This window comes from Dryobates pubescens, chromosome 1, assembly GCF_014839835.1.
Source record: "Dryobates pubescens isolate bDryPub1 chromosome 1, bDryPub1.pri, whole genome shotgun sequence".
Classification (NCBI taxonomy): Eukaryota; Metazoa; Chordata; class Aves; order Piciformes; family Picidae; genus Dryobates; species Dryobates pubescens.
This window is the reverse complement of record NC_071612.1, coordinates 65,543,579-65,555,621: the sequence shown is the minus strand read 5'-3', so window position 1 is coordinate 65,555,621 and position 12,043 is coordinate 65,543,579. Positions and strand designations below refer to the sequence as shown.

The following is a 12,043-nucleotide window of genomic DNA, read 5'->3' as shown; positions in this document are numbered from 1 at the left end:
GAAGGAAACCCTTCCCACAGCTCCTAGGACACAGGCAGAGGCCTTCAGGCAGCTTAGAGCAGCCCCAGTTGCTGCCAGTCCCTGTGGTAGCCCTGTGGGTCGGGGTCTCACAGCTACGTCTGCAAACCCCTCTCAGCCCCCTCTGATAGGGCCCAGGGGACCTAGTCCCTTGTTAAATAGGTGTTCAGGACTGGTATGTGGGGCAGAGGTGTCACCACACCCCACCATGCTGAGGGAGGGTGACTGGGGCTCTGCTCAGGTGCTTGCTGAGCAGGGGCACCATGCTGCAGCTGCCCAGGGTTGTGGATATTGGCAGCCTCACAACTGGTCACATCCCCGGGCAGACACATCATGGGAGGGTGGTGAGCAGTCATGGCCATGGCCATGCTGGAGCCAGGAAAGCCCTCACTCTTCACCCTGGTGCCAGGAGGTTAACATCCAGCCCATGGCACAGAGCATGTGCCCTGCAGCAGGTAAGTGCCAAACAGGGCTTGAGCTGTGCTGGGGAACCTCAGGAGGACATCAGATAGCAGTATGGGGATGTGCCAGGGCCTGCTCAGGAAGCCTAGAGAGGCAAGGAGCAGAGAAAATGGTGTGCAGTCAGGTACTGCCTCCAGAGCCAACCAGTGCCAACTGCCCCCAGCCAAGTTTTCATGTCTTGTTCCAACACAGAGCCACAGAAAAGCCCCAGGAGTGTCCCTTGGATGAACCCCACTACCCTGACTGCCACCATCAGCAAGGCAGGGCTCTGGTGAAGGTCTGCTCATGCTTCAGCCTCCCCCCCACACCCACAGGTCTCAACACTTGCTACTCTTGACAAGGAAAGGCCTTGCCTAGGTCCATTCCCCAAATCCAGCAGAAACTGGTAGCCTCACAGGGATGCAACGGACATCTGGGCAAGCTGGTCATACAATCAGTGTCACAGGGTTGTGCATGAGGTGGACACACAGAGCACAGGAGGGCATGACTCACAGATGCAGCACTGTCAAGTCTTTGGAGAAACTTGCATGAACACCATCAGTTAATTTGCTTTGTTACTTTTGTGGGGGGGTTTGATTTTTATTTCCATGGTGCATCCAAAGACAAGTTGTCCAGCAGTTTGCTCAGAACCCCTCGGTTTTCAACTCCTAGGATATGTTAAAGAAGAAAGCACTATTTTAATGTTTGTTTTCTTTAAAAAAATAATAATTAAAATAATTTGCATAGCTAAACTGTCGATCTAAGGCTTCTATGCATGGTGTGGTTATGTTTGACAGACAATGTCCACTGAACAGACACTAGGAAAGCCCCACCACAGCTTTTACTGGGTTTGTAACACACGCGTGCACACACAACCCTCTCTCTCTCTTACAAAGGGAGGTCCCTATCTCCCAGCACCCCTTTGATGTTGGGAGATCCTGACCTTTCCTACACCTAGTTGGTCCCAGCAAACACCAGTGACTACAGCTTCCATGCCCCTACAAGCTACCACTGCTCCAAAGGCCCAGCCATGCTCTAGGGACACCCCAAACTGGCAAGCACATAGCCTGCCTGGTGACACCCAGATGTGACATGGAGGTAACCTGGATTTCAAGTCTCCATCCTAACACATTCACACTCACAGTCACACAGCCTGGCCTCTCCTTAGAGCCCTGGCACCGAGGTGAGCAGCCAGCGTGTCAGGGCCAGGCCTAGCTTCTGTGCATGCGGCAGAGCAGGGCTGTGCCAAGGGCTGCTCCCTGTGTGGGAAAAGGTGCTTCCCAACTCTGCATGCCTCACGGGCTTCCTCCTCCTCACGGGAAATGAGCACAGGAGGCATCCACATGCACTCCTCCACCTGCCTCAGCATTACAAGAGGACTCCATCCTTCCTCTGGCTGCTGTGCAGCACCAGGAGCAGCTCCTGCCTGCTGTGGCATGATTGCCCGATGGGGCACGTCCAGCCAACATGATGCAGGTCAGCTAGAGGCAACCTCTGCAACTGGCCTTGCTTCTAAGCTATGCTTTGGTCAATTGGCTGCTTCTCCCCACACAACCAAACAAGCATGCACTGCATGACAGAGGCTAGCATTTTATTTCTTTAACATGGAAATTAATTTAAGAGTAGAAAGAAGAGTCTCCCAAACAATAAATATTATGCTTTCATGAAATAAATTAACGTAGAGATTCTCTGCAGGGGGAAATCGCTCCAGTCACAGATTCAACAGCAACCAGCACTGGGCCCAGCATCAACTTCCAATCTTCTTCACTGCCTGGTCCTGTTCAGAAGCAGCAGCAAGCCCACCTACCCCTGGATCTGGTGGGCCATGGCAAGGAGATGTGGCCCTCACACAGCCTGGTAGGGCTGTGGAGCCAGAGAAGTCACCAGGACTCCCCTGCAACAACCATCAGGATGTCTGGGATTGCTTCACTGGCACGCAGAGCCACGGCCACAGGACCGACCTATCACCTTGGATGAGACCCTCCAGTGGAGCCCAAGGGAGGACAGGACCCTCCAGAAGGGCCTGAAGAAGCCCCCTGCCAGAGCCCTGCCCTCCTTGCTGCAACAGAAGCCTGCCTGGGACACTTGCACAAGTTCCACGTGAATTTGAGGATGATGAATTGTTTGTGGGGTGTTTTCTTTCATTATTTTTTCTTTTTTCACATTGATCCCCCCCGCCCTGCCCCAACATACAAGACATAGAAGCCCCACCCCCCCACCCCCCCCCAGTAAAAATGTTACTCCCCAGCCTCTCCTGGAGTTGCCCCACCCTGGCCCACACCTCCCGGAGTGAGAAGTTCACAGATAAGGCAGTTCATGTGAGAGGGACCTCGGCCCTGCCAGCAGTCAAGCCTCCAGGCCTGAGAAGGACAGTGACTCGCAACACCAAGCCTCCCCCTTCCACACGAGACAGAGAACAGAGACAGACAGACAGAGGGTGGGAGGGAGGCACTCTTATGGTTTGCATGGCTGCTTCGCTCCTCCCCTGGCCCTTGTGGGTCCGTTCTATCCCCCTCCCATCCCCCAGCCCCTAATACAGTTCAGAACCTCGACAGCTAAAAAACAACAAAACAAACCGAGAACAAAACCACCCCCACACCACGCCCCTTGCATCCTTCTCCACCTACTGACGAGACCCAGAGGGGAAATCCTGACTCCCAAAAAATAGGTCCTGCAACTGTTGCCTCCTCACGGAGTTGGGACCGAGCAAGAGCTGGCCTTTTATTTCCCTGTGACCTCTATAACATCGTCGTCTTTGTCCTCATCATTAGAGCTGCATCCCACCTCTGGGACCTCCTGGGGTTCAAACTGAGGCACCTGGGACCGAAGGAGGCCCCCAGACGGGTAGCCCGAGTGAGGGGACATGTAGCCAGGGTAGGCAGACGCCATGCTCCTGGGAAGGCTGCTAGGCAAGACGGGGGCTGGGAAAGGAGCAAACATCCTGGGCTCGGGCAGGAGTGACTGCGTGAAGGGAAGCGAGTAATTGGGCAGCACCCCTGTCAGAGAAGGGTTTATCATGAATGAGGGGACGCTGGCGGTGGCTGAGGTAGCAGCAGAAGAGCTGGCGGTGCCGGCTGTCAGCAGAGGGTCAGTAGTCACAGGGAACACCAGATGAGGGTCTGGGAGTAAGTTGGGCAGCTGGTAGTAAGAGGAGCCAGTGCCCACGTACAAGGAGTTTCCCGGTTGGGAGGCTAACGGATGAGTTAGGTTGTGGTTTAAAGAGACAGGAGGCATGGCGAACCCACCAGAGACGGGGTACCCGTGTTCGTAGGGCTGCAGGGACGACGGCAGCTGGCGCTTCTTCTGCTGCCTGCGGGCCTGCTCCTCCAGAGCCGATGGCGAGGTCGACTTGCGCTTGTTGCCCCGTAAGTCCAACACCGAGTGGGCGTCGGCGTGCTGGCCGGTGGCGGGCAGGGCTGAAGACAGGGCGGGAGCCACGCAGTGAACCCCTGCACGCTGCTCGGCTCCCCGGGCCGCCGGGCCAGGCGCGTTGTCTGTGCGGGCAGGGTGGCCTTGAGCCGCGATGGTGCTGGGAGAGCTGTGCCGGGACTCCCGGGCGGCTGCTGCCTCCGCGTACTGCTGCAGCTCGCTGATGATCTCGGGGCTGTCAGGGGATATGGGCCGAGTGAGCTCCTCTGTGCTGGGGAGCTGCGGCGATGAGGCACTGTGTCTGCCGTTGCTCGTGGACTCCAGTGAAGAGCTCTGGGAGCCTGGGAATAAGGGAGATGGCATGGGTGAGAAAGACAACTCTTGGAGACAAAATCTGGGACCAAGAGACAACTGTGGGAAGGTGGGGATGTTGTGGGGTCAGCCCTGAACACTGGCGTGGTGGAGGGTGTCCAGGGCACAGCGCTCCACTCACTCAGGGAGGCAAGCACAAGCCTTTCGCAGTGCTCACCAGCTCCTACCTGAGGTGGCTGTCCGGCGGTCTTCACTGCCCTTTGGCTTCCCAGTGGTCCGGATGGCAAAAATCCGCCCGTCACTGGTCCGGATGTATGTCCCTGGAACAGAGGCACAGCAACTTCACTCATGGTTTCCAGTCTTAGCTTAAGGCCCTAGGTCTGTGAGGCTGTCCAGGCAGAACCAGGACAGGAGTGCTGCATCAGGTCAGCCTACAGATCATCCAAGAGATCAGCAGGGGGCTTCGGCCCCCTTCCTCACTCCTCAATTTCACCTTTGCAGCTTTTCTGGGTTGGAGCTCACCCTCTCCCAATGTGCTGCTGGTGGGAAACATGAAACTTCATGCTTTGAACTCCATTTGTTCTGGGAGCAGCAGGTAGTGTTCTGGCTGCTCCAGTATACGCCATGAGTATTGTGAGAATGAGACACCCAGCCACAAAATTCAAAACTCCTTTCAGAGGCAGGAGCAGCTACTGCTGCCATAGTCCTGAAGCATCAGCTACAACAGCATGCCCAAAGCACGGGCTGCCACAGGGCCACTGCAAAGTCCAGATCTGCTCCTTCTGTTGTTTCTTTTCTTCTCAAGGGCCTGCTTCATGCTTTTGCATTTCTTTCTTTGATAATTAGCATTGGCTAGGATCCTATCTCCATGAGTCCTACACCAAGACAGAGAGACTTACCTTTTGTCCCTCGGATGACGTGGATGCTCTCACCAGCACTGATTCTTGCCTGGACATCAGTGGATGTGTTTGTACCCGGAATTACAATATCTGGATGTGGAGGAGGAAACAGAGCAGCATGGGTAAATGTACATGCCAGCCACAGTCAGGAGCAGGAAGGTGCACCATCCAACCCCTCTGCTTGCATGCAGATGTCGCTCCTAGTTGCTGTACTAGAAGCAAGCCCTGGGTTTATTTCCAAGTCTAACAGGAAGCAGCAGAAGCTCCAAGAAAGCAAAAGACAAGCTGCTCTGGCACAGCACCTCCCATACCCCAAGGACAACCAGCAACATTATTGTCAGCCCTCTCACAGGGAGTCCACTCCCAACAACCTGCCAGGTGCATGTCCCTTGCACATCTCCAGGTTCAGGGCAACCACTCAAATGCAGAGAGGAAGTATCAGGCTCTGATGCCTGTCTGCCCACAGCCCATGTGGGCATCAGCAACCCATCCTGCTCCTCACTACACCATGGCAATCACAGTGCAACTCATTGTGAACATCAGCAGCTCACCTGTGGTGGTGACAATCTTCTGCACAAAGACACCAGCTCGTTGTAGATAGTTGATGGGGAAGTTCACAGCAGGATTGGAACTTGAGGTTGATCCTGCACTGCCCATGGGCACATGTCGGGGCATCATAGGAATGGGAGTGGATTGAACTGGGCGGACACTTGCCACCGGCTTGTCCTCACCCTTGAGGGCTGGTCGCCTAGTGAGAGAGGAGGGAGGAAAATGCAGTGCTCCCAGTGACAGGGCTAAGGTGTCCTCTGCTCCTTCTCTCATGTCTACATGAAGGGAAAAGGGGGAAGAGGCAGGTACCCACCAGTTCCTCTGGCTAAAGGCAGGGATGCTGGTCAGGCTCTGGTCACTGGCTGGGTAATACTGTGCGTAGGACGGCCGGGTGTAGGGGACGGATGCTCGTTTTTCTTCCTCGTAGCTCTTCTTGGCCGCTTTCTTCTCTGCCTTGGTCAGCTTGTGCTCCTTCCGGTCGATCAGCAGTGACTCATGCTGAAAAGGCTCCTGCAACCCCACAGCGCCGAGGTTTTAACAGCAACACACCACAAGAGGGAACCAACATGCCCCAAATGGCAGCCACCCTGTCCCTGCATCAGCGCTGACTCCATCGCAGACTGGAGTAGGGAAGAGGGGATTTGGGAGGGGCAGAGCTGGATGTAACCAAGGCTCAGCTTGAAGAGTGACACCCGACTCTGAGCCCACTCTGCAGTACTACCCTACCAGTGAAACTCTTCACAATACAGGCAAGTGCTGGCTGTTGCAGCTTTGTTTTAAAGCCACCCCAGTAAGAGAGCTGCAAGAAAGCTGGGAAATGCCACCACCACCTTCCTGCCCAGAACCAAGTTAAGTGGTGCCCTACAACCTGCCCCCAAAGCTATGTGGCACAGAGGTGGCTCTAAATGCATAGAAGACATTGCAGGGAAGAGCAGGGCTCTTAGGGTCCTCTCTAGAGGATTTTTTTACCTATTGTCACTAGCACACAGATGTGCTCCTCTTGCCCCATCACACAGCCAGACTCCTCCAGACCTCCTCCTGTGCCAGCAAGAAGCAGGTTGGTCATACCTTGGTGATGAGGTGAGGATACTTGAGACAGGCTAATTGTAGAACAGACTCCTTCATCTTGCTTGGACTGAGAGAGAACTGAGCAGGGTCGGATTCCTCTTCCACAAAATGCAGCAGGTTCTCCACCTCCCGTCGGGTGAAGTTCAGCACTGGGTTCAGATCATCCACCACCCGATCTGGAAAAGAGAGGAAATGGAGTGAGCAGAGAAGGCAGGAAATGAATATAGCTGCCTGCTGCCCTGCCTGCACTCCTGCTCTAATAGAGATCCCTCCTTGCAATCTGCAAAGCCTTTTGTAAATGTCAGGGCAGAAAGAAAAATCACCAGCCACAATCAGAGATGAGCCTGTTTGACTAAGTCAGGCTGACAAACGCCTTGTGCTCCAGATTGCACAACAATGCAGTGCAGGTCACTGAGCTCTTGGCACGCAGGAATATGAATCTAATTATGGATGGTGCCCTCGCTCTCATTGCAAGGCTGAGAACATACAAGCCCTGGGACAGGACTGCAGCCACATCAGCACCTTCTCTCCAACATAACCAGGTGCTGGAATTCACAGAACTCCATTGAGCTGAAAGCTCAGAAAAGCAGCCACAGTTCTTCCCTTACAAGAGCCTGAAAGTTTTCCTCGGATGTTCCCTTCTGCACACAGGGCAAATCAGAGCATACGCAGAAAACGTCTACATCTCCATCTCCTGGGAGACGGTCAGCTCTCGGGGGACTTCACCTCAAGTACAAGACAGTATACTGGGCCCATCATGCTGAGCTGCTGCCTCTGGAGTTGAGTTTCAAGAGAAGGGAGGACACAGGCAGCAGAATTCTCTTTGGGTCACCACAACCCTCAGTTGCATGCTCTACAACAGCAGCTTAACAGCTAGCACGAGCCAGCACAGAATATGCTTTTGGCATAAGGGTAGAATTGAAATGAATTCATTATTCTTGGCTAGCAAGGAAGCACTATCAGACAAAGGTATCCATGTGTATTTTAATTTTGCTATTTTCCCTCTCTTGCTGATGGAGAAATAGGGGCACAAAGCTATTTAGTAAGTAATTCTATTCTATTCTATAACGCCCAGTTTAAAACAAGCAATGCCCAAGCACACAGGTAAACAGGATGACCACTCCCAAGCCTCCTGTCTGTTGTAACAGACAGGAGAGTAGCAGAGAAGATAAGTAGCACTGCAGTGCTCTGATACCACCACCCTCCTGCAGGGTGCTCACTCTACAAACCCTCCTGCTCTGCCACAAATTTCTCATAGGATCTTGTGTCACTGCCAACTCATAAACCCTAAACACAGCCCTGGGGTAGTGTCTCTGTCATCTCTCAGGCTGTCTGGTTTTCAACCCTAGAAAAGAAGTTATGAAAACCACAGAAAGAAACAGGACCTAAAGGAACTAAAAGGAGTGATAGCTGAGAGGGGAGTGCTGTGTGCATCCACGCTTACCTGACATGCTCTGCTTGGAGATCTGACGGTCATAGATCTTCTTCTCGAGGGTGTAATCAGACACCAGTCTGTAGATGTGGCATGGCTTCTTCTGCCCGTAGCGGTACACTCGGCACACGGCCTGGGCATCGTGGCATGGGTTCCAAGAAGCATCAAACACCACCACTCTGTTTGCTCCAATGAGGTTGACACCCAGACACCCAGCACTGCAAATTAAAGGCAAATTTCAAATTGCTGCCTTGGCCAGCTGCCAAAGCTTCTAGACAGGGAGAATCCCATCCCACCCAAGAGTCCCTGCATTGTCTATGGAAAGTTCCCTCCAGTCATACAGGCAACTTCAAACCCATGGCTTCCGAGACTGTTATGCTGTTGTAGAGGAATAAGGCTAAAATCCTGCACCCCTAGGGAATTCAGAAGCAGATGGCACTACATCTTAAGAGCATGTTACCAAGGAAGTTAAGAACTGAAATCCCACATGCGCACAGCGCATCAGTGTGAGTCCTCCACTGTGCCTTTCTGCTCCTGGCAACTTACCGTGTGGACAAAAGGAAGAGCCAAACAGAGGTGTTGCTGGGGTCATTGAACTGGTTAATCAGTCTTTCCCTTTCTGAGGCAGAGGTGCTGCCATCCAGCCCTGAGGAGGAAATTAAGGACACATTTAAAGGCTCTGTATGTTTGTGGGAATTCTATCAGAACAAAACCACTTCCCAAACACTGAGCTATGGCACTGTTCCAAACCAGTTCTAATTTTCCTCAAGTTGTGCACTTCAGGACCTCAGCTGGACCACTCCATGTCTCTAATTGCCCAGCCAGACAGGTGCAATGCAGCCAGCTAAGCTGGGATTTGTTCAGTTGAAAGATGAGGCAAAACATTACGCAAGCTTGGCAAGGTCAGGACTGGGAGTGCTACAACACACCTAAGCCCACTAAGGCTCCGTATTAGGCAAGACAGTGAGGAAGAGCATCAAGCACAAAGGTTTTAAGCATGCTGGAGTCTCAAGGAAGCAAGAGAAAGAAGAATTGTGAAAGCCTTTGTCAAAACCCATAGACTGGATCTGAGCACACAGAGTACTAGTCTAAAGGAGTGTACAGGTGTGTCATGTCTCTGTTCCTAGCCAGCAGCTTGCTTCTGGCAGCCCTGCAAACTTCAGGAACACCATATCCACTGTTTCTCTCAGTCCTGGCCTGTAAAGTAGCCACACAAAGCAACCACCCACACCAGAACATGATTTAAAGCTGGGAAAGAGTGAAGGAGAAATTCACAGCCCTGAGCTAGTGAATGCATGCCACAGTGATTCTGGTTTGGGAAGCAACATGCAGAAAATAGCCAAGGGGAAGGAAAAGGTATCTTTTACAACTTAAAAAAGCCTTAGTGTGTGAGATGTTAAAGAATGCCCAACATTGTCCAAGCCAGTGGTCAAAAAGAAGATTTAAAAATCATCAGTTCAAAGCTATCAAACTGTCCTCCCAAGCAACTAAAGTAAGAGCAATCTGAAAGAGAATTCATCAGAAGAATGCTTCAGAAGAACAGTTTCACACCCAGGGACAACCGCAGGGAGATGGTGTGAGACTTCTAGCAATAAGTCTGTCAGAGAGGATCAAACAATGTCACACCAAAAGACAGGAGGATTGGCTGCACTCACTGTAATAGTTGATGTTTCGGACCCAGTTGTGACCTCCTCCATCTGAGCACGGAGTACTTGGCATCGGTCTCTCTGCCAAAAACTCTTCAATGACAGATAAAGTGGACAAGCTCTGGCTGCAAAACCAAGATCTCTGTTCAGGAGAAAGCCCCCACAGCAGCAAAAGCGGAGTACCAAGAACTCTTCCCAAACCATGACAGCACTGAGAGCTGTCAAACCATGTTTGTGACAGCACACCTCTCACTAGCAAACTCGATAGCGCAAAAGTACGAAATCCATGGAGGAAAACCAGGACCCAATACAACAAAAGGGGAAAGCGGAACTGCCCACCCCACTCATCCTGCGTGGCAATTTCCTAGCACTCAGTGACTGCAGGATCTGCGGTTGATACTTTGCTTACCTGAAGACCAAGATCTTGTCTCCAAGCTTCACACTTTCCTCTATTAGGTGGAACAGTAACACCATCTTGGGTGAGTTCTCCAAGACTCCTGTCTGGTAATTACACAAGATGTCTTTGGCCTGTCGAGAAACAGGAGACTGTTACAGGTGGAGCTGCTGTTTAGTTCAACAATCCTCTCTCAAGGTGAGAGAAGGAAGTTATTGCAGAGAGGTCATATACATCCAGCTACATTGAGGTGCCACCTCTCATTCCAGAAGCTCCAAATGACAAACTTCTTGGAATACAGATGAAGGAACAACCCCTTAATCTCTCATGATTCTGTACACTGAGACCCCTTCTCCAGCCCAATACATTTACCTTATCTAGCTTAAACTTCACCCTAGTGCTTTTTTTTTTTTAGAATAAAGAAGTCCATAGCCCTTTGTGTCAGATGCAAACAATGATAAAAAAGAGTGCTGCATGAACTCCTCCATGCTCACTAGAGTCTCCAGACCCCTACCCAGCACCATGTGGACATGCTCATCAAGGTGCTCTGTGGTAGAGAGAAAAAGAAGGAAATCCCCAACTCGTAACACAAAGAGGTACATAACCATAACTCTCCCAATGAAGAGTTTTCTGCAGTGGAACTCACCCACTCATACGTAACAACCTGATTTGCTCTCTCTTGAAAGGGGTTGAAGCCAACACTCTGGAGGAACTTGCTGTTAGTAGCTTCTCCAACTGGTGATGCCAATGCATTGCTCTCTGTTTTGACTTTAATTCCCTGAGGCTGGCAGCGGGAATTAGTACTTGCTGTGCCAAGGTCATCCACATCCAAATCCTGCTCATTTGCCAGATTCTCCTTTTGCAGAGCTTCATACAATACGTCTGGATGGTTCCAGATCTGAAAGGGGAAGAAAAGAAAGTGGTTAGACCTGCACTGGCCTACTGCTAGCGAATGTGGACCCAAAGTCCCCACAGCCATTCAAAGCAGAGAACTAATACTTCACTTGAACGTGTCCAGAGAAGGGCAACAAGGCTGGTGAGAGGCCTTGAGCACAAGCCCTATGAGGAGAGGCTGAGGGAGCTGGGATTGTTTAGCCTGGAGAAGAGAAGGATCAGAGGCGACCTCATTGCCCTCTACAACTACCTGAAGGGTGGTTGTAGACAGGAGGGGGTTGGTCTCTTCTCCCAGGCAACCAGCACCAGAACAAGGGGACACAGTCTCAAGTTGTGTCAGGGGAGGTTTAGACTCGAGGTGAGGAAAAAGTTCTTCACTGAGCGAGTCGTTCGTCATTGGAATGGGCTGCCCAGGGAGGTGGTGGAGTCGCCGTCCCTGGAGGTGTTCAAGGGGAGATTGGACGTGGCACTTGGTGCTATGATCTAGTTGTGAGGTCTGTTGGAACAGGTTGGACTTGATGATCCTTGGGGTCTCTTCCAACCTTAGTTACTGTGATACTGTGTGATACTGTGAATCACCTGCTCACATGGAACTGTAAGGCACTGCAGAGAAAACCAGTCTGACTGCATTAAGCTGATGAAAACAGAAAACATGACTGACATGACACAGAGAATAAACCATGTTAACCAAGGTTCTCCTAACTTTAAACTGTCCAATCCTTTCCTTGAGAACTAAACAGAGACCACTGTGCACCCCACACAGTACAAAGGCAGAGGAAGCTGCCTCTTTGCCTTGCAGCAGGTAAACAGTTACAGTACCAGCTCAGTAGTGATTCAGATGATGGCTGCAGGTTTCCTACACAAATCTGAAAAAGACATTTAACAACCCTGCACCCCAGCTCTGGAAGTGAAGGTAACAATCCTGACGGGCCAGTGCAGGGCACTTTGGAGAGAGATGTGCCTAGCCAGCCACACTTTCACCTCCTGTTTTGACTCATATTCCTGCCTTTCCCTTACACTT

General features: G+C 51.7%; 1 protein-coding gene across 4 annotated transcripts in view; it reads right to left on the bottom strand.

The window, feature by feature from the left end:
- Window positions 1-745: 745 nt before the first annotated feature.
- RAD54L2 (RAD54 like 2) overlaps window positions 746-12,043 on the bottom strand; it is an 81,863-nt gene continuing 70,565 nt past the window's right edge. For 3 of the 4 annotated variants that reach the window (XM_054167662.1, XM_054167672.1, XM_054167679.1), the window contains 11 exons: window positions 10,775-11,026; window positions 10,144-10,262; window positions 9,744-9,859; window positions 8,635-8,734; window positions 8,101-8,306; window positions 6,657-6,832; window positions 5,902-6,098; window positions 5,591-5,787; window positions 5,040-5,129; window positions 4,368-4,460; window positions 2,695-4,169 (listed from right to left, as the gene is read on the bottom strand). In XM_054167662.1, the coding sequence (XP_054023637.1) occupies window positions 3,181-4,169; window positions 4,368-4,460; window positions 5,040-5,129; window positions 5,591-5,787; window positions 5,902-6,098; window positions 6,657-6,832; window positions 8,101-8,306; window positions 8,635-8,734; window positions 9,744-9,859; window positions 10,144-10,262; window positions 10,775-11,026 (2,535 nt within the window). In that variant the 3' untranslated portion in view covers window positions 2,695-3,180. Of the gene's footprint in view, window positions 1,128-2,694; window positions 4,170-4,367; window positions 4,461-5,039; window positions 5,130-5,590; window positions 5,788-5,901; window positions 6,099-6,656; window positions 6,833-8,100; window positions 8,307-8,634; window positions 8,735-9,743; window positions 9,860-10,143; window positions 10,263-10,774; window positions 11,027-12,043 lie in introns of those variants that run through there. The other variant, XM_054167685.1, reaches the window with a different exon arrangement.